Source organism: Ursus arctos, unplaced genomic scaffold (assembly GCF_023065955.2).
Source record: "Ursus arctos isolate Adak ecotype North America unplaced genomic scaffold, UrsArc2.0 scaffold_1, whole genome shotgun sequence".
Lineage (NCBI taxonomy): Eukaryota > Metazoa > Chordata > Mammalia > Carnivora > Ursidae > Ursus > Ursus arctos.
In genome coordinates this window covers 39,623,111-39,644,610 of record NW_026622763.1, presented here as the reverse complement: position 1 = coordinate 39,644,610, position 21,500 = coordinate 39,623,111, and the positions used below count along the sequence as shown (strand labels likewise).

Below are 21,500 nucleotides of genomic sequence, written 5' to 3'. Positions count from 1 at the left end.
AAGATGGCTTAGAGATTATCTTAGGTCAGGTTCTGTAGAAGTAAAGCTGAGGCAGGAATTGTAAGTACAAGTGATTTGTTGGGCAATGCTCTCAGGAGAAGGATGGTAAGGGAAGAAAGAAAGAGGAGGGGGAAAAGGCTCTGCATGGAGGTGATCTCAGTGGAAACAGGCTGCAGTTTGCTCCAGAGCATGAATGGTATCACAGAGTTATTTCCATTGTGAGGCAAGTGGTTGGCCTTCTGTTCCCCCATGTCAGCCAAGCATTGGTTGCAACTGCCCTCAAAAATGGGTAGGAGAGAAGCCTTCTGGGTGAGGCAGTTCCCATTTGGTCTGGGGCAATTCTCCAGAAAAGGGAGGTGCATCTGTTAATTATCAGCATCTTGGTGATGGGACTTCTAGCTAATAAGAGAGATCTGGCATGGCACCAGCAGCATCCACTGCATAGATGAATGCAACTTAAAAACACAGACAACTTATTGGTCCCCAATTCTGTTACCTTCCCCTCCTCAGCACACACCCTGCTACATATATCCACATTTGTAATCAATAAAGGTGGGAAGTCAAACCATGTTCAAGTCCCTTAGCATAAATGAAGACATGGATCTCAGGTCTATTCTTTTTTGTTACTTGTGGTGTAGTAATAGAGAATTTATGTGGCTAACTCTGCTATTAAAATGTGTTTTTGTTATCGTGAACAAAATGAGTTCAAGAGACCTCTAAGGTCTAAGAGGACCTTAGATATTATCCATGAAGACTTGAGTGTGTTTTAATGCCAAGTACCCTCAGGCGAGTGTTTCCACAGGCTTAATACCCCTCTATGAAATGCTTTGTTTGCAGAAGGCTTTGACTATCTATACATTCATAACTGATTCAGACAGAAGAAATACACTTAGTGTGTTCAATGAATGAACTCATCTCAAATCATTTCTCTGCAATAGATTATTATGTCATACAGAGGAACTGTGGAGTATGCTTCTTCCAACCCTCTTTTTCTTCCCATTATAGAGCTGTTAGTGAAGATTATCTTCTTTGAGAGAGAATTCTTTTCTTTCTTACTACTTACCAGATTAATGAAATGAAATTAATGAAACAAAAACTAGGTAACCTTGTATGAGGACAGTAGAATTCCCATTAGTATCACTGATTTAAACAGGTTTTTATTCTATTTTAAATTGTCAAATATTTTTCAGGAACATAGAAGACATTATGAAAAAATTTTTGCATTGCACAATTAACTTTAAAGTAGAAGATCATTGATATAGTAGAAATAAACAATAGCAAGTCTCCATCTTGAATCAAAGAAATACTTGTTGCTAATAATATTCACTCTGATTGCATCTGTATTTGATTATTCCAATTTATTAAACAGGAATAACAATATGCAAATAAGCCCAGAATAATAAAGATACATTAATTCAGTTTAGAGTTCAAGCTAATATTACAACCTTTCCACTCTGCATAGGGCTTTGCTAATACCTTACATAGAACACAAACCAGGCCAGGGCCTGGGAGTGTCCTGAAATGAAAAAGGCATTTTGGAGCAGGGTGGACATGTTATTAGGTAGGGCCTTGAAGAGCTCCTATTTACAAATTATTTCTTCAGTGATCTGAAATGTAATTCCATCGGTAATCTTCTCACTAACATTATCTAGTCTTAATCCCACCAAGCAAGAAGTTGAGAGGGTAAAGTAAATGATAATTTTTGACTTGTTTTAAAGTGAAACCTTAAATAAGTGCTTTCCTTACGCCTTAATTTCCTTTGTGTAATCGTTCATTTAACTGTCTACATTTGTGCTTTCCTCCGGGAAAAAAAATTCCTTTTTAGTCTGTATGTCTTAATAATTTATTTCCCAGAGTTCATTTATCTCATTCATTGGTCATGATTTTTAAAATATTCTTATAGGGAAGATAGAGTAAATATTTTAAAAATATTATGTCACTTGGTAAACTTCTTGAAATTATGCCTGGAACCCGTGGCAAGATCAATAAAGGATTGAAGAACCATTATATTAGAATTTAGAAGCTTTTCTATAGCAGACATTTAATTTGGCTAATGTATTTTAAAAAGCAAACCCAGACTTCATTGTATGTAATCGGTACCATTTGCCAATAACTTGAGCAGTTTGAGTTCCCTCAAACTCCATGATTGCTTAACAATGTGTTGTGACATTTTTATTGCTTCCAGAAACTTCCAATTAAGTGAAGAAGACCACTGGATTTATCAGGCTGTTTTGGATCAGTATCCTGGAGATCTCTGTGGCAGAAGGACTCTGTATCTGAACATGTTACAAAGATATTTTCCTCACAAATCTAGGCATGATTTGGTGAGTGCTGGACCCTGTATAACAGCAAGTTAAATTGTTTCAGTGGTCAGTAATTACTAGGCAAAACTTATATTTGTAGAATGGTGCTCTAAAAATTATTTTTTCCCTACACTCTAGCAACTAATAGGGTTATGGGTTGAAAGTCTCCTGTTTTTCAAGTCTTATGGTCCATAAGAAGGTGGAGAACCCCTCAGGCAACGTTTATTCTACGCTTACTTGCCTCAGAGATCTTCACTGTGACTCCCTGGGTTGCTCTGCCAGGATTTGACCTGTCGGTGTCTGTGCATTCACCTGCCCACCCTCAGAGGTTCTGCAGTCTCTGGCTCTTGCCTGAAAGTGGGGTGCCTGCTCATCTATCTGCAGAGCCTGCCACATCCCAGCCCTTCTAGTCATGGGGAAGCCAGCACTTGCCTTGGGGGCTGGTGCTTACCTGTATTATCCCCACAATAACAACTCCAATTGATCCCCCTAGATGGGTCTGAAACACAAATGCCCCAAATTAGAACTCAGAGTCATGACTGAAATTTCCCTGAGAAAAGCCTGGGAAATTATTATTTCATTCTTTAGTTCATAAGGCCACAAAGACAAGAAAACAGAAGTTACCAAGTCACCAATTAACTTTACAATGACTCACCTTAAAACATATATGTAAATAAACACATGTAAACTCTTAACTTTTTAATGGGCCATGCTATAAAATATTATCACATACTCTGCATTATTTTAAATTAAACAAGTAACAATACCAACATGTGTATAGAATTTTCCTTGTATCAGTCATGTGTAAACTCCTGTAACACACATAACAGTGGATGAAAGAATACTATTTTTAATTCTATTTTATAAATAAACTGAAGCAAAGGTCACACATCTAGTATGACCATCCTCTCCTATCCCCCACTCCCCTACCCAATGCTTATTTCTTTTAATTTTGATCTTTATTTTATAGCAGATACCTGTTACGTAAAAAACATGTTATATAATAAAGAATTCACTCTAGATTTCTTTAAGTTTTAATTTATTAAATTAGATCTTTCTTTTTATTCCCTGTTGATTCTATTTGTTTCTGTGGCCAGCTATCATTTCTAACTTTGTAAGTTTTTGTATTTACCTATTAACATGATAAAGATATTTATACTCGCTTCTTACATTGGGTTGATTAGTATGCATTTCTGCATGGTGTATGCTTCCTTTCTTAGTGTTTGACAGATTTTAAGTATATTTTTGGCTTTTGGGAACAAAGCTCAGAAGTTTCCAGAACATATTTTAGTAGCTGATATTTCGTTTAATTGAATCCATAGCCTGTTTCATCATGTACCTAATTAACTATACCTAAATTATTTTAGGACAGGCTTATCCTGCTTGCTAGATTCTCTTCTCATACCACTTAGGGGTTAAATAGTGTATCAAATTCAGAGATGTGGTCTATACTGGCAATATAAAGAATTATGTAGGTCAGTGGCTCTCAATTTCAGGAGACACAACTTTATGTAAGGAGCATTTCAGAATCACCTACAAAGATTTTTCAGACTCAGGCAATCTCCATTCCTGTTCTTCCCCTCAAGACTCTGAGATCTTTCATGGTTGGGATTCAATGCCAACAGGAACTACCAGAAACCATGTGAGAATGATATGTCCATCAGGACTGGAGGATGGGAGGAACTAACACCATTGCTGTAATTCCTTCAAGTTTAGACATCCTAACACCTGACTATTTCAGTAATCAAGGGCAAATCGAGTTTTTGGGATTACGATAACAATTTACGATTATTAGCATGTATCTACATGAAGCACTTGAAATAATTATTAAAATACCCAAACTGATTTAAAGATGGAGTATTTTTGAAATTATATACAAGGGAAGTAGTGCTTTCTGTGAACAGATTCATTGCTGTGTAGATGTGGAAGTTGTTTTAGGGCCACCTAATCGGACTCCATCCCATATGAGGAAACTGAGGACTTAAAAACATGAAACAACTGACCCTTAGTTACCAGTTAGCTACAGGCTCAGAACTCTGGGACTGGTACATGGTCCTGGCTGCTGCATTCACTATTAAGATGCTTGTCCCCAATTTTTCAAAATTATTGGTTATAATTTATTTTATTCATTTTTGTAACAATGACATAAAGCATAAGCTCAGTTTCATAGTAAAGTGTTTGCCATCTGTTATCTTTTCAGGTGGAACATGAGAAATACTGTGATCAATATCGCTTTGCCAGGGAGCAGCGAAGGATCCTGATATCAAATTGGAATAAGAACAGGAGAGACTTTATCCAGAAGGCTGTGCTGACCCTCGCCGAAGCCTGTGCAGCACACGCAATGGAGGACATGTTGGCTGAGGACAGGAAAAAGCAACAGGAACTATGTGCTCATCTGAAAGCCAAGGTGAGATGGTCTGCTGACGGTGTTTGAGGATTTGCCCTGGCATTCATTTAAGAACCCACTGTCCCGTTTACTCAAACCCAACCTAAAGTTCAGTTTCTCTAAAAATCTTATTTTGAATAAAATTGTTAGTTTGGACCATATGAAATTACAATTCTTTTAAATCCACAGTAATCAACAATCAACAATTTCATATGGTTCAAGTGGAAGTTACCATAACAGGAGGTCAGTGTTTAAGTTTGGATTGAGCGATATCCAACATGAACCACAAATGCCACACACAAGAGAGAGATACCGGAGGAAAATGCAAAATGTAACTATAGAGTATAGAGTAACTGTAGAGTAAAGTCTGATTCTGGCTCAAACATTCTTGGACCTCTCATTCACATTAAAGATGTAAAAAAAAAAAAAAGTAAAATTAGGAAGAGGAGAGAGGATTTGTGAAGAGATATGTTGGGGAGAGCTTGATGGGCAAAGTGAAAGGTGGAGTGGATGGGGGTATTCCTCTTCCTCAGACCCAGTGAGGGGGGCCTCCAGGATGGCTTGGAGAGTTTAGTGGGGAACGCCTGCAGTTGGAGCTTGAGGATTGGTGTCTGATGCTCACAGGGAACTAGAGGAGCTGCCTCCATGGCAGAATTGAAAACAAAGATGGCTGCTGTGTTGGGAATAACTGCATTCCTCAGACTGGTCATGGGTGCATGAGTCCTGAAGGCCCCATGTGGATGTAGTCTCCCTAGGAGAGTTGGCAGGACCATTAAACAAATTGTATTGAGGTACAGCATACCTGCAGTAAAGTACACAAATCTTTATTTTTATTATTATTTTTAAAATATTTTATTTATTTGACAGAGAGAGAGAGTATAAGCAGGGGGAGCGGCAGGCAGAGGGAGAAGGAGAAGCAGGCTTCCCACTGAGCAGGGAGCCCTATGCAGGGCAGGATCCCAGGACCCTGGGATCATGACCTGAGCCAAAGGCAGATGCTTAACCAACTGAGCTACCCAGGCATCCCCACAAATCTTTATTTATTGATACACATATCAGTGGTAGGAGAATGATGGCACAAGAAGTTTTATTCTATTGATAGAAAAAAATAACCTGCAATTAATAGTTATACTAAAGCAATTAATAGCATGTAAAAAGAAATGGTCTCTTTTAAAACATTAGAGGAAAAATGCCTGCTCTGCATTTTTTTAAATGAAAAGATATTAGATTGGGCATTGCAGAAGCTTGGGACCTAGAAGGAATAGAAGCTGCATCAAGCCTGAACTGTCTATCATGGGCTACAGAGCTCATGCACATTTCTTCTCCATCTGCAGCTGGTAAGGAACACACAGGGGTCAGGGACCAGGACAAGCCTTTATATACTCCATAGTCTTGTTATATTCATTTTGTGCACATTATCATTAGCCTTTCAGCTGTACTGTGGGGGATATTTTCTTTTTATTGTATTGCATCGAGGTAAACATGCAGTAAAGAGCAGAGAACGAAAGTGTGTGATTGAATGAAATTTTACAAATATATATTGCCCCATGTAAAAACCACTGAGATGAAAAGAGAACATCTCCTGCAGCTCAGGTTCCCTCATGCCTCTTCTCAGTATATACTACCTGTACCTATAACCACTCTTCTGAATTCATCACCATAAATTAGTTTTACTTATTCATGAATTTCATATAACTCAAATCATACACTATGTGCTCTTTTGTACTTCTTTTGCTCATCATAACTGTGAGTTTCATTCTTGTTGCATGTTGCAATTACTTCTTTTTCTTTATTGCTGGATAGTATTTCATTATAGATATATACCACAATTTATTTATATATTATCGTGTTAATAGAAATTCATGTTATTTCCAGGTTTTGCTGTTATGATAACAGTGCTATGAATACTCTTGAACATGTCTTATGGTGGACATATGCACTCATTTCTATAGCATTTATTTTTTTTTCTAATAATAATATTTTTTTATTGTATCATGTTAGTCACCATACAGTACATCCCTAGTTTTTGATGTGAAGTTCCATGTTTCATTACTTGTGTATAACACCCAGTGCTCCATGCAATACGTGCCCTCCTTAATACCCATCACCAGCCTATCCCATTCCCCCACCCCCCTCCCCTCTGAAGCCCTCAGTTTGTTTCCCAGAGTCATAGCCTCTCATGGTTCATTCCCCCTTCTCTTTACCCCCCCCCCTTTCTTCTTCCCTTTCTTTTCCTACCGATCTTCCTAGTTCTATAGCATTTATCTTGGGAGTGGGATTGCTGGATCAGGTGCGTTTTAGCTTCAGTAGTTACTGCCAAATAGTTTTCCAAAGTGGTCAAACAAATTTGCCCCTGGTTTCAGTTGCTCCATGTCCTTACCAATATTGGTATTGCCAATCTTTACCTTTAGCTAATCTAGTGTATGTGTAGTGATACATCAACAAGGTTTTCATCTACATTCAGAATAGACGATGAGCGTCTTTTCATATGCATATTGACCATTGGGATATCTGCTCCTGAGGAATGTCCTCTGGAGCCTTTCGCCCATTTTTCTATTGGGTTGTCTGTTTTTTCTTATTCATTTGTGTGTTCCTTATATATTCTGTATGCAAGTTCTATTTCGTTTCTTTCTGTGACTTTTCACTCTTTTAATGGTGTCCTTTAATAAACAAAAGTTCTTAATTTTAATGAAATTCTTTTTTAATTTAAATATCTGAGATATAAATTATATGCAGCAAAATCACCCTTTTTAGTGTATGGTTCCATGAGTTTTGGCAAATGCATGACATGTAACTACCACAAGCAAGATACGAATGCTTCATTACTCTTCAGAAATCCTTCATACCCCTGTGTACTCCACCATACACCCACCATCAGCCTTTAGCAACTATTGATCTCTGTCCCTATACTTCTGGCTGTTCTAGAATGTTATATAAATGTAACCATACAGTATGTGGACATTTGAGTCCGGCTTTTTTCACTTAGCATAATGCACTTGAGATCTAGCCATGTTATTACATGTATCAATAGTTCTTTTTTATCGCTGAGTAGAATTCCATGATTGGGTTTAATCACAGTTTATCCATTCACCAGCTATTTTCAGTTTTTGGCAATTCGTGTTACTTTGCTTATGGTGGAAGTAGGCTTTGGGCTTTTTCTATGAGCCTGTGCCTCAGAGAGGCTTACCGCTGGTTTTCCTTACCCTCCAGTGGATTTTTATTAGACACTTGCTGGCCTGTGTCTAATAAGGGGAGAGGCATTCTGCTTTCTTGGTTCAGCCTTGGTCTCAGGCAGGATTTTTGTCACCTGGTCTTGGGCTAGAACCTACTCAGTGATCTTGGCCTCCTCCCCATGGCAGACAAACTCTGCCCTGTGTCTTGGTGGTTCTTGTGTGGGAGAGAGCTTCCCCCCATCCCCCAGGAAAGGAGGGTATCTTTGTTTTTTGTTTTTCCCTCCCAGCTGTAATAGGTCTGCACTTGTGCCCTGGTTGGTTTCCTGCTTTACATCCCTCTTCACCACCAGCGGCTTTTGTTCTGCAGGGCTTTTGTTCTTTTTTTAAAAAGATTTTATTTATTTATTTGACAGAGAGAGAGAAATAAGAGGGAGCACAAGCAGGGGCAGAGGGAGAGAGAGAAGCAGGCTCCCCGCAGAGCAAGGAGCCCGATGAAGGGCTCAATCCCAGGACCCTGGGATCATGACCTGAGCCAAAGGCAGATGCTTAACGACTGAGCCACCCAGGTGCCGCCCCCCCCCTTTTTTTTAAGATTTTATTTATTTTGAGAGAGAGAGGGTGGAGGGAAAGGCAGAGGGAGAGAATCTCAAGCAGTCTCCCCACTGAGTACGGAGCCCAGATGGGGGGGGGGTCTCGATTTCATGACCTTGAGATCACAACCTGAGTCATAACCAAGAGTTGGCCACTCATGTAGGGTTTTTTTTCTTATTTCTTAGACCTGTGTAACGTAAGAATCTTCCTCTGCTCACCTCCCCTGACCCCTATCTTTTTTATGAGCTTTCTGGGGAAAAAAGCCTGTAAGGGGGTGTAAATTCTGAGTAGCTTTCACGGGTTCTATACTCTCTGTTCTATGACAACAGCAAATTATAAAAATTTAACTAGTGACTCATTACAGAGTATTAGCTGCAGTCTTCTTACCTACTTACATGGTGGCTTTGTCCTTCCCAGGTGCTGTCTCAAGTAAGCTAGTTCCCATATTGCCTCTCTCCTTGGAAAGAGCTGCCTTTCTTCAAATCTTGGGCTTATTTGTCCTGTGGCTTCAGTCCCCTGATGAGTTCAAGAAAAGTTCTGATATAGCTTTTCCTTGTGCTTAAAGTGGGAGGTGACATTCATTCCAGCTTCTTACATTCTGAATGGAATTTGGAAGGTTCTCATGAAGTACTACTTATCAGTTTTGTATGTGCCCTGCTTAAGAAATCATTGCCTAGTAGCACAGGCTTATTTTCAAAGGCAGCCTGCCTGAGATTTTTCTGCCCAATAGGACTCCTGCCAATGGGGAGGGGACCCCCCAAAAAGTGGGGTGCAATACCACTAATTGAGAACCTGATAGGTGAAAGAGAAGCTGCTAGACAAAGGAAAATGTAAATGACCCACATCAGGGGAATGTTTCCAGGAATGTTTCCCAGCTGGCAATCAAGGCAACAAAACCAGTAGGAGGGAAGAGTCAGCATTAACTACCTGCCAGGTTTACTTGGGGACAGCATCAGTCACCAGTCTAATGACAACTCTGCTGGCCTCTCCTATACATCTAGTCCCCTTTTCCCTCCTACCCATGGATTCTATTGGTCTAAGCATGGAGGGAGTGAAAGGAGGGGTCATCATCTGAACAAAGAGGGAAGAGTTGATGAATCTCTTGAAACTGGGCAATTTAATTTTGAATCAAGACTGTATTTTGTGACTTAAAGTGACTGTAGGACCCTTTGTAACCCAAGGGTGAGCCATGGGTTCATCTAGTGGCAGGAGAAATACCTAAATGGGGGACAAGAATAATGCTGTGTTTTGATTATTTCCCATGTATCATGCTGTTCAGTGTATTGGGTATACTCTATTAAGTGTTCCCATATCTCAAGCATTCTAATAGATACTCTATAGGCATTTTATCATATTATCCCCAGTGATAAATCCGAGTCGTGCAGGGGTTGCTGCAAAGTACCCACCCACGGAAATCGGGGGCTTGGTTTCTGGTGGCAATATAATATGATGTCTCCTCAGAGACCTATGGTCACAAGATGGTGAACAAATATCTCTGAACTTTTGGAGATGAAGCCTCCAAAAAGTAAATATGAACAGAGAATGGTGGAACATAAAGTAAATTGTGATGCAAAATAGAGTCTATTTCCCACAGAGATGGTGTTATCATTGGAGTTTGTGTTCCTGATCAAGGACTGAGGCTCAATAAATTATAGCTAGAAACAAAAGTATATCATAAAGGAAAAGGAGTGATCCTATCAATTCTATAGTAATTTAAATACTAAATTATGCTCATTTTTTTTAACCTGGAAGGAAACTTGGAGATTTATCCCTATCCTTCATTTTACAAGTCTAAAAGCTGAAGTCCTGAAAGATAAAGTGATTTGCCTAAGGTTCATGCCAGCTCATTTGACTTGAAATTCAATATTATCTCGGCCCTACACAGCTTTGCATATAAGAATCTTACAAAATAATAGAAGATATTTATTATACTCTGAGCTCTAGTGCACTATAAAATAGACCCATAGAATGTGAAAAATATTACTTCATTGTATCATAAATTTGACCTTCCTAAAACTAACATGCTAACTATAATAAACATTAATTAAACGTTTAACCATAATTTTGTTCTTAGTCTTGGAATTTAAAAAGTCTTTTGGGGGATGATTTATGTGATTTGTGCCTTTTAAGGAAAGTGTTAAAGGAATTTTGAAATCCTGAGTTTTCTAGCTGTCTTTCTCTCCTTCTCTGTTTTATTTTGGTTTCCTATCAGTAATGGATGCTGGAGCAAGTAGAGGACTCTCACCAGAGTGGTGAGAGGAAAGCAGGGAAGTAGAACTCTCATTCTCCTGCTACCACAAGCTCACTCTTTGATCCCTGAAAGTCTCTTGGACTACCAGCCCTTCCCCAGCATCCAGCCTAAACCACTCTGTTAGTTGTGCATGTGATTTTTTGGCATGCTTGTCTACACCATGGCTGGGGAACCCCATTCCCAGATCTGTCTTACAGTTGACTTTCTCTGCATCCATGCTGGGTGGCCAAGTGCTACTAAGGAAAAGTCAGCTTTTACCTGGACTCTCAATGCCACATGAGAGGCCTTAGTCCTTATCCTTAGTTCACCAATTCTCCCCATTCCTCTTATGACTGTTTCAAAAGGTCACCAGTCCTTTCAATACCCTTAACCTAATGCCATACATCATGCCCCTCCAGCCCCCAGGAGACAACCCACCTCTATTTTATCAATAAAATGAAGTCATGGAGTTGTGAGATACATCCCTAATTCCTGCACCACCCTATGTCTTTATGTCTCCTGCTATTCCCCCCACTTTCTTCCTGATGCAAGATGTGATGCCTTCTACGTGCTCATATCCAGTCCTTCCCCCAGTGTTTGGGACTCTAACCCATTTAACCACTTTAGGAACTTGGTTCTACTGATTATCTCCTTTTATTATTATTTTTCTTTCTTATCCTATGAGTATTTCTCCCAGCCTATAAATAAGGTTAAGTCTTTCTAATTCAAATCAAACCTCTTGACTCGAAGTCATCCTCTAGTTCCTGGGCGGTCCCTAATCTCTATCCTTTTCTTTGAAATCAGCCATTTGAAAGAATAATCTCTATTTTCTCAGGGCTTCTGACCTCTCTACTCTACCAAGATCCTCTCCTCTCCCCAAGGTCACCAGTGACGTCTCAATTATCTAATCCTGTCAGTGCTCTTCCATCCTTACGCTAGTAGGCCTCTCTGCTTCATTTCTCATTGTTGATCATGTACTCTTTGTTCTAAAATATTATTTCAGCTCCTAAAATATTATTCTGTTTGCCATATCTTAGTCTGCCTGTGTATTTGTCATTGTCTGCACAATCCTAAAACCCTGGTATCCTCAAGTTTTCTGTCCTTGCTCTTTGCTCTTCTCTAACTACTTCACTGGCTCCTAACCCCACTTATGTTTTTACCTATCTTTATATGCTAATTACTCTCAAATGTTTTTTCCCATCTCTGAGCAGCTCTCTCTTGAACCTCATTTATCCATTTATAGACTGATTATATCAACTTAAAAGTCTACAAATGCCTCACAGTCAGTGTCCAAAGTGGGAATTTTTGTTTCCCTCCAGTAAATTTGCACTCTTTTCTTGAAACTTAGCTTCCTCTTCTCCCTCTCTCACCCCCGTAGCTTTTTACCAACTTTGGAAATTTTGTCTCTTAACTTTCTACCCCTTCCTCTCTATCACTGGGCCTGGCCGTTGTTCCTGGACTATTGCAGTGAAGTTCTAATTGCTATGCTTCACATCCTGCCCTTCTGAATTTTTCCCCCTAAATGGCAGGCAGAATGTTCTATCTAAAATGCAGTTTGGGTTATTCCCTCCCTTGATGATAACTCCATGGTGGCACCCTTTGCTTATAATAATGACCAAACTTCCTGGCATGTCTTTCCAGGTCCTCAGTAACATGGACACCAAGCTCCATTTTCAACCTCCATTCTTGACACACTCCACCTCACACTTAACAATTTAGAAATTTTAAACTCCTTGTAATTACCTCTACCTCTACCATTACACTGTAGAACATTTGTTTCCCGACTGTGACTTTGCTCCTCCTACTGTTGATTTTGCCCAGAATGCCTCTTTTGCCTTCCTTTGTCTGGCTAAGTCTCACTCATCTTCAAGATTCAGCTTCAATGTCTGCTACAGGAAGACTTTCTTGAGTCCTTGGTCAGATTCAATCCACTCTTGGTTCTCCCTCACCCCTTGTATATAACCTTGACTTGACAGTAATTATGGCACACTAGAAAATCTATGTCCCCTCACAAATGCAAGCAGGAACCCCATCTTATTCATCTTGGTGTAACATACCCTCCTTCCACCTCGCTTTCCCTTCACCTCCTATCCCAACCCACCACTCCCTGCAACTGTTGCAGATTTTTTAGTGCTTGGCATATAGTAGGTACTCAGTAACTTCTGTTGAAGTGAAGTGTATAATAAGCCTTAGGCATTTTTTCCCCTCTTCTTCTCAGTACCTCCTGATATAGTACTATTTTCACTATTGTCTTTCTCTCTGAGAAAACTAGCTGTAGAAACAAGTATGTGGATGTGCAAAGTCATTAAGAAGTAAAGTATAAGTCTTAATTGTCAATATTGAATATGCTGAGATCTCAAATGTGGTTTTATTTTATTTTATTTTATTTTATTTTAATTTCTTTTAATTTTACTTAGTGAACATACAGTGCAGTATTGGTTTCTGGAGTAAAATTCAGTGATTCATCACGTACAGGCAATACCTGGTGCTTATCGCAAAAAGTGCCTCCTTAATTTCCTTCACCCATCTATCCCATCACCCCACCCACCTCCCTCCATCAACCCTCAGTTTGTTCTCTATCACTGAGAGTCTCTTATGGTTTATTTCCCTCTCTTCCTTGCTCCCCTCCCATATGTTCATCTGTTGTTTTTTTTCTTAAACTCCACGTATGAGTGAGATCATATGATATTTGTCTTTCTCTGACTGACTTATTTCAGTTAGCATAATACATTCTAGCTCCGTCCACATCATTGCAAATGGCAAGATTTCATTCTTTTTGATTGGCTGAGTAATATTGTGTGTGCATGCGCACACGTGTGTGTGTGTGTGTGTGTGTGTGTGTGTGTATCACATCTTCTTTATTCATTCATCAGTTCATGGACATTTGGGCTCTCTCCATAGTTTGGCTGTTGTTGACAATGCTACTATAAACATCAGGGTGCATGTACTCAAATGTGATTTTAAAAATAAAACCTGGTAACCTATAAAACTGAGGTACATTGTAGGCATAAACAAAGCTACCAGGCGTTTTTCCACTCTTCTCTACTTCATCTTACTTTTGTGCTTCTTGCCACATCTCTGGCTGGTTGGCTGACCTAATCAAGAAGCCATAGTAGTTAAAGAATCAGATAGTGATGGGGTAGAAGATACTTTTTTGACTAAATACCATTTGGACACCCTTTTCACATTTTGATAATTTCTCAAAGCATCAACTCCTTTCATAATCTCCCTTCTCCACAGATTTCAGGCTCCTTTACTGATGGAGAACAGATTTGGACTTAGGTTTCACAAATCAGATGGTAAATGGTACTTTAATTTAAAATAGAGTTTTTTGAGGTTCAATTTCAGTGATAATGAATAGTTGATTTGGTGAACAACTATAAAAACTGAGCAAAATATTTTTTAAAAACCTGTTTGCAGGCATTGGACAAAAAGTTCATAGATAAAGTTCTTGAAATAAGAAAAGCTTTGAAGTTAAGCCCTGTATTCCCACAATAAAAATGGTCAAACATTCGAAGAAACAGGAAAAAGTAACTGATAGATAATCAAGGAATAAAACAGACTCAGAAATGATATAGATATTGTAGTTAAAAGACTCCCAAAAAAGACATTCTAGAAATGCAAAATATAATACCTGAAATTAAAAACTCATTGAATGAGCTTTAAGAGCAGATTAGACATAGCAGAAGACAGAATTAATGAACTTGAAGACAGGTTAATGGAAAATATTCAAACTGAAGCAAATAAAGAGAAAATAATAAAATGAAGAGCAGAATAGAAAACATAAGAGAGATATGGAACATAGCAAACAGCTTTAATATATATGTAATTAAAGCCCCAGAAAGAGGAGTGAGAGAATGAAGTAGAGGCAATATTAAAGAAATCACATCCAAGAACTTCACAAATTTGACAAACAACATCCATGTGTATTTTCAAGAAGCTTAGCAAACCCCAAGATGGGTAAATACAAAGAAAATAATACTGAGGCACGTGAAAATCAAACTACTGAAACAAAAGGTAGAAAGAGAGTTATGTGAAGAGACAGATATGGAATGGAGGTCCATCTTGTTGGTACAATCAAGAGCAAAAGCAGAATGTCCTGGGGTCAGTAGTAATGGCAGCAACTTCCCAATTGTGCCGGAGTCAGTATGACCTGACCAAGTCTGCGATATGTGGTTCTGGATGTTATTCTTGGAAGCTTAGTCTAGAGCTTGCTTCTCTGACCCTTCCAAAGACTTTGTGAACTTTCTAAAATCCTGCAATTAATATTTTCCTTCTTAAACTAACTAGGGTGGATTCAGATGTGTGCAACTAATAACTCAAACCCAGATGATGTCTGCATTCTGCTATGCTGTTCTAACTTGCCAGATTGCTGACTGCAAGTTAAGATGAGCAGGAGTCAGAATCAATAATGACCCATCGCTTACCTGGTTCAAGCTGGAATTGATCCCCTAGGCATACAGGACCCTATAGAGGAACATCTTAAAGGGAGAGGTGGCCACAAAAAGCTTACCCATAAGTCACATGGCTTGAGTGACTAGGTGCCAAAAGGAAAGGATACTTTCACCACATGATAACAATCTATCAAAGTCCATAGTTGTAATTCATTTCTATTTATATATCTGATATCATCTCAGGTCTTTCCTTGGTAATGGGAGATATAGGAAGTTTCTTCTTGGGCATTAATGATGCTAATATTACATGCTTACTGGATCAGAAAAGAAAAGAAAAAAAAAACGATGTAATTGGAAAAACTTAGATGTCTATTTTATCACAGAACCTGGAAAGGGTTCAGTAGTTTCTGCCTATTTAGGGACTTTGTTTATGAATATCTTGGTGTGGTCAACTGTGCCATGCACCATCAGCATAATCAGTGTTATCGATAAATCTCTTGCATTACTGGCTTCCCTATAGTCTCTGCAGTTGGGGACATTCACAGAGAAGTTCACTGTGGTTAACCATGGGTATAATATTGGCAGAATCCAGAGAGCTCTGAGGAACCATAGGCATCAATACTAGAGTGATTTTTGTTCACAGAGGCAGATGGTATTTCCTCTATACAGCTATATTATGCTATCTGTGGCTCTTGGCAAGTAGCTAATTGAAATTCCACTGGGCTTGGGGACTTGATGAATCTATGTATTAGTTCCAAGTAAAATAGTCAGACCAGCCCTACTCTTAAAATGTCTTAGTTTTAAAAAGCATATTTGTCTGCATTTAGGTCTATTTAATAAAGTCTAAAAGAGGCTGTACTTTTTAATGTTTTTTAAAATGAATGCCTTATATTTCAGTGGCAAGTCATAAAAACATCTCATAAGATGTTTTACAAATGAAGATACTTGTTGTGATATATATTGTATGTATGCATTTTAGAATGAGTTTATGCAATATAACTTTAGGCAAACACAATCACAAGGACTGGGTAAATTAAGAGAAGAAGCCACAACTTGGTGTTGAAAAGCCAGCATTTAAAAAATTCCTATTAAAGATAAATATATGTTTACTAGAAAAAAATTTAAGTGTGTCTCATTTAACAGAATGGAGAATCCAGAAATAGATCCACACAGCTATGCTCAGTTGATTTTCAACAAAGATACAAAGTCAATTCAATGGAGAAAGAGTAGTCTTATGAACAAATGGGGTGGGAGCCATTGAATATCCAGATGGAAAAAGAAATGAACCTTGATACATATCTGTGCTCTATGCAAAAATTAACTCAAAATGGATCATTGATCTAAATGTAAAACTGAAAACTATAAAGCACAGGAGAAGACAATAAAAGAGAAAATCTTTATGACCTTGATTGGGCAAAGTTTCTTGAATACAACACCAAATGCACTATCCCTAGAAGAAAAAGTTGATAAACTGGACTTTCTCAAAATTAGGAATTCTGGGGTGCCTGGGTGGCTCAGTGGGTTGGGCATCTGACTTGATTTCAGCTCAGGTCATGATCTCAGGGTGGCGAGATCAGCCCTTTGTGGGGCTCTGCGCTCAAAGGGGCTCTGCTTCTATCTCCCTCTCCCTTTGCCCCTTCTTCTGCTAGCACATTCTCTCTCTTTAAAATAAGTAAATAAATCTTTAAAAAAATTAAGAACTACTGCTCATTGAAAAACACTGTGAAGACAATAAAAAGACAGGCCTCCCACTAGGACAAAATATTTGCAAATCACATATCTGATAAAGGGCTTGTATCAGAGTTGATGAAGAATATTCAAACTTAATAATAAGTAAACAAACAACTCAATGAAAAAGAACTGTCACTTCACACAAAAAGATACTTGGCAAATATGACATGAAAAGATGCTCAATATCATTAGTCACTAGACAGATGCAAATTAAAGCAATGGGATATTACTATATATCTATTAAAAAGTCTAAAATAAAAAATCTGACCATGCCAAATATTGACAAAGATGTGGAACAACATGAATCTCATATATTGCTGGTGGGGATGCAAAATGATACAATCACTTTATAAAACATTTGTGCAGTTCCTCATGCTATAAACATATGCTTACCACATTCCCCAGCAGTTCTACTCCTAGATGTTTTCTTATTTAAAGTGAAAACCTATTTTCACACAGAAACCTGTAAGTGACTATGTGCAGCAGCTTTGTCATTGCTAAAACTAGCAACCCTAATACCCCAGTGCCCTCAACTGGGGAAGGGATAACAAACTATGATACTTCCATACAATGGATTATTACTTAGCAATAAAATAATGAATATGGAAACATGCAACAACATGGACATATCTCAAAGGTATTATAAGTGAAAAATGCCAGATGAAAAGGCTGCATATTATGTGATTTCATTTATATGACCTTCTTGTAAAGAAAAAAATATAGAAACTGGGGAATGAGGGACTTCCTTAATCAGCAGGAAGAGGAGAAGGAGAAGGCCACTTTCCTTCAAGTTAACTTTCCAGAAATTGTACTCTGATTCCACTTAGCTTCTCATGAACCAGAGCTTACTCACACCTGCCATATGTGACTGCAAGGTGAACAAGGTGATCTGTTTTAGGTGGTTAATGTCCCGCCCAAGTTAGGAGGTCACTACTATGAAGAAAGGGGAGAATAAATAAGAGGAATAACCAGCAGACTCTGGCTGTGAGTTATCAACAAGGGATTTGGGGTCCCTGCCTCCCTAAGACTCTACTTCTTTTTCAGGCATTCTCACAAAAGCTTATTATCTGTGAGGACAAACACAGGGCCCTTAGAGACACACTGTTCTCTTGGAGGGCTGAGTCTATGGCATTTTTTAGGGGAAACCTCAGGGAAAAAATTGGTTTGGTTAAATAATAACTATAGTCTTTAGTTTCTCTCACCCCCTTTGGTGCCATCTACTCTTCTCCTCTCCATGCCTCTTCCACCTGCCCTTGCTATGTGATGACCAAATATTTGTAGAATAAATAAATGAAACTTTGTTTTGAAATTCACAAGATAAACCATATCAAATTGCTGTTTTTGTAGGTCAGAAATGGCTAAATATTAGTACTATGTATGGCAGGCACATCCTAATATATACATAAGTATAAAGTGTGCTGGCTCCTTTTATGTTATATGTAAAGGTATATTAACAGTGCAACTTTCTCTGGAGATCTAATTTTTATATGTATTGCAATAGATAAATGTGCTCTTCCTCCCCCACTCCACATTGTTTTCTCTGTGTTCACCTCCTACATTACACTTATTACATCTGATGCTAATGTTTGTAGGTCTGTTGCTGGACTCTAAACATATGAAGAGAAAGATACATTTTTTATTCATCTTTGTATCACTAATGCTTAACGCCAGGTATAATCCATAATAGGTACTCAAAAGCCCAGTATTGATTTCATATACCCCATCAATAAGTTGTATTTATATAAAATCAACTTTAATTTTTAAAAGTGCTATAGGAAGAATCTTGTATACCCTTTTGTGTTCTCTGACAATCTGCTTGTGTTTCATATTGTTCACATCTGGCTTTTATGTTTTTCAATGTTAAAACTTTTTTGCATCTTAAATGGTATGGTATTAGGTATTAACTCATCGAAGTCTTTTTGAGACAATCCCTATAGTTTTCACAACACCAGAGCTCATTCTGGTTTCTATATATACTTTTCTCCAACTAGAAACTCAGAAGGCAGATCTTTCTGCTTTTTATAGTTTGCCCTTTTGCCCTGGCATTGTTTGATTGGGGAAACTTTAGGCAGTGAATGAGAGGATAATTGGGTAGAAAAACTAGTCCTGATTCCTTGCTCTCAGCTCCAGATGGAACAGGAAATCTTTTATGAAAAGAATTTCAAGTTTAGGATTAATGGTTAATAAATGGACAGATGAGGGCATCTTTTTAATGTGTGATGTATCTTCATAGCCTCTCTGGGTAATAATGGAGAAATTAAATATATTAGTTATTGAAAGGAAACTGTTGTATTTTCTGTGGTATATGAGTATATTTCTACCTAGTGGAGCACTTAGTTCTCTGAACACAATGACTGCTTGTTTCTTGTTACCAGGCTGATTCTTACCCAGTGAATTCCCATTAGCCTATTTTCACTGCAGACTACTTGAGAAAATCCCCATTTTGCAAATGTCTAAAATAGTGTATATCGAGTTTCTCCTATATTGTCTCATTATAACAAATGTTACATTTGGTTATGGTGGTTCACTGGAAGTTCTTTTTGTGGGTGAGAGAGGCAGACTAGTGAAGGGATAAAGTTGAACAAAAAATGAGAAATGATATGTTGGTGCCTGAGGCATTTATAATAAAGAGAATCAAATTTCTGGGCATGAAAGAACCATAAGAGACATGTTAAAAGTGATTCTTCTGGGCTCTGTGCCTGTTTCTTTACTTTCACAAAAGATGGAATTTGTAAAAGACATATGTTGAATGCCTGAGTATTTGAAAGTGACACAAGTTGCTTCTTACCAATTTCCTTAGTGATTATTACAAAAATTACTTTTCTTTTTTTTTTTTTTAAGATTTTATTTATTTATTTGACAGAGAGAGAGAGAGAGACAGCCAGCGAGAGAGGGAACACAGGCAGGGGGAGTGAGAGAGGAAGAAGCAGGCTCCCAGCAGAGGAGCCTGATGTGGGGCTCGATCCCAGAATGCCAGGATCACGCCCTGAGCCAAAGGCAGACGCTTAACGACTGAGCCACCCAGGCGCCCCACAAAAATTACTTTTCTTTGTATATAGCATAACTCACTCATTTACTCAGTCACCAAATATTTTTTGAGCACCTGCCTGTGCCAGGCACTGATACAGGCACAAGGCATACAGAGATGACTAAGATACACACAAAGATCTTAGATTCCAGTAGAACAGAACAGTGTATAAATATAGTTATGATAGAATGTGGTAAGTATCATAGGAAAGTATGTATGAAAATTATGGGAGCGTGGAGGAGGGTACCTAGCAAACGGGGGGAGGTAGCAATAGTAAACCCTGGGAGAGGCAAACATTTGAACTAAATCCTAAAGAATGGTATTTATTAGCATTGTAAAATGAGAAGTGGGAGGACATTCCAAATACAGGACAGATGAGTCAGTCTCCCACAGATCAGAAACATGTTAGCATACAAAAGCATTTTGGTGTTTCCTGATAATAAATTGTGGTCCAGAGTAATGAGAAGAGGACTAGAGAGGTAAGCGTGTGCTAGATCTTACAGGGATGTGCAATGTCAAGGAGCTGGAGTTGTAATCACCATGCGTGATGAGAGGCCATTGAAGGTTTTTAGTAGGAGATCGACATGTTTTAAGTTTAGTCTGATAGTTTCAGGGAGGATGGATTTTATGGGCTGTGGACTAGAGGAGGGGAGGGTAGTCAGGTATCTCTTGTCATAGTCTGGGTGAAAAATGGTGGTCTGAACTAGAGTGATGGAAATAGGAAGAGGAAGGGGTAAAGGGATATTTAGAAAATTAAATGGACAGAACTGGGTGATGGAGAAGAAAGAGCAAAAGGTGCCCAAGGTTTCTAGCTTTCATTACTGGATGGATGGATCTGTTGATTCATTCAAGAAATATTAAGTGAATGCTGAGTATATACTGGCATTCTTCTAAGTACTAGGGAGTCAAACATGAAAAAGACCCCTAAATCCCAACCCTTGTATGTATATCAGTACTTACATTCTAATAGAAGTTAGGAGTTAAGATGCTTAACAAGATAAATAAGTAAAACATATAGTGCAAGAGAATAGTATTACTGAGAAAAATATTAAACAAAGAAAAGGATACAAGCTCAGCAGTGTGCTGTTGAATATTTAGATAGACTATCGTCGAAAGGCCTTAGAAAGAAGACAATAGTTGAGTAAAAACCTGAAAGAGGTAAGAGAGCAAGCTATGTATCTAGGGGAAATGTAACAGGCAAATCTAGGCAAAGGGAATAGCAAGTTCAAAGACCCTGAGGAACAGAAATGAGGATAGTGTGGCTGTAGTGAGCAAGGAATGGCATGATCTGACATAAACAGTTTAACAGGATCCTTCTTACTGTTGGTTTGTGAATAGGCTAGAGGGGCAAGGTAAGAAGCTGGCTGACCCATTTGGAGGCTTTTGCAGTTAGCCAGGCCAGAGATGATGCAAAGTACTACTACACTTTTTCCCCAAAGGGGTTGTACCAATTTACTCTTACAGCAGCAATGCATACAAGTTCCCATCGTTCCACATTCTAGCTAATGCTGGTATTCTCAAATGTTTTCATTTTAACCAATCTAGTGGGTGTGAACTGGCATTTTGTTGTAATTTACACTTGCAGTTCTTGAATTTCTAATGATGTTGAGGGTCTTTTAGCATGTTTAATGGCTATTTGGATTTGTTCTTTGTAGAATTGCCTA

At 38.4% G+C, this 21,500-nt stretch overlaps 1 protein-coding gene across 2 annotated transcripts in view; it reads left to right on the top strand.

Annotated features, from left to right (window-relative positions):
- The window catches only part of CCDC148 (coiled-coil domain containing 148), a 224,724-nt gene that overhangs the window by 96,087 nt on the left and 107,137 nt on the right, over nucleotides 1-21,500 (top strand). For both annotated transcript variants that reach the window (XM_057317926.1, XM_044381556.3), the window contains 2 exons: nucleotides 2,186-2,324; nucleotides 4,504-4,710. In XM_057317926.1, coding sequence (XP_057173909.1) covers nucleotides 2,186-2,324; nucleotides 4,504-4,710 — 346 coding nt within the window. The remainder of the gene's footprint in view (nucleotides 1-2,185; nucleotides 2,325-4,503; nucleotides 4,711-21,500) is intronic.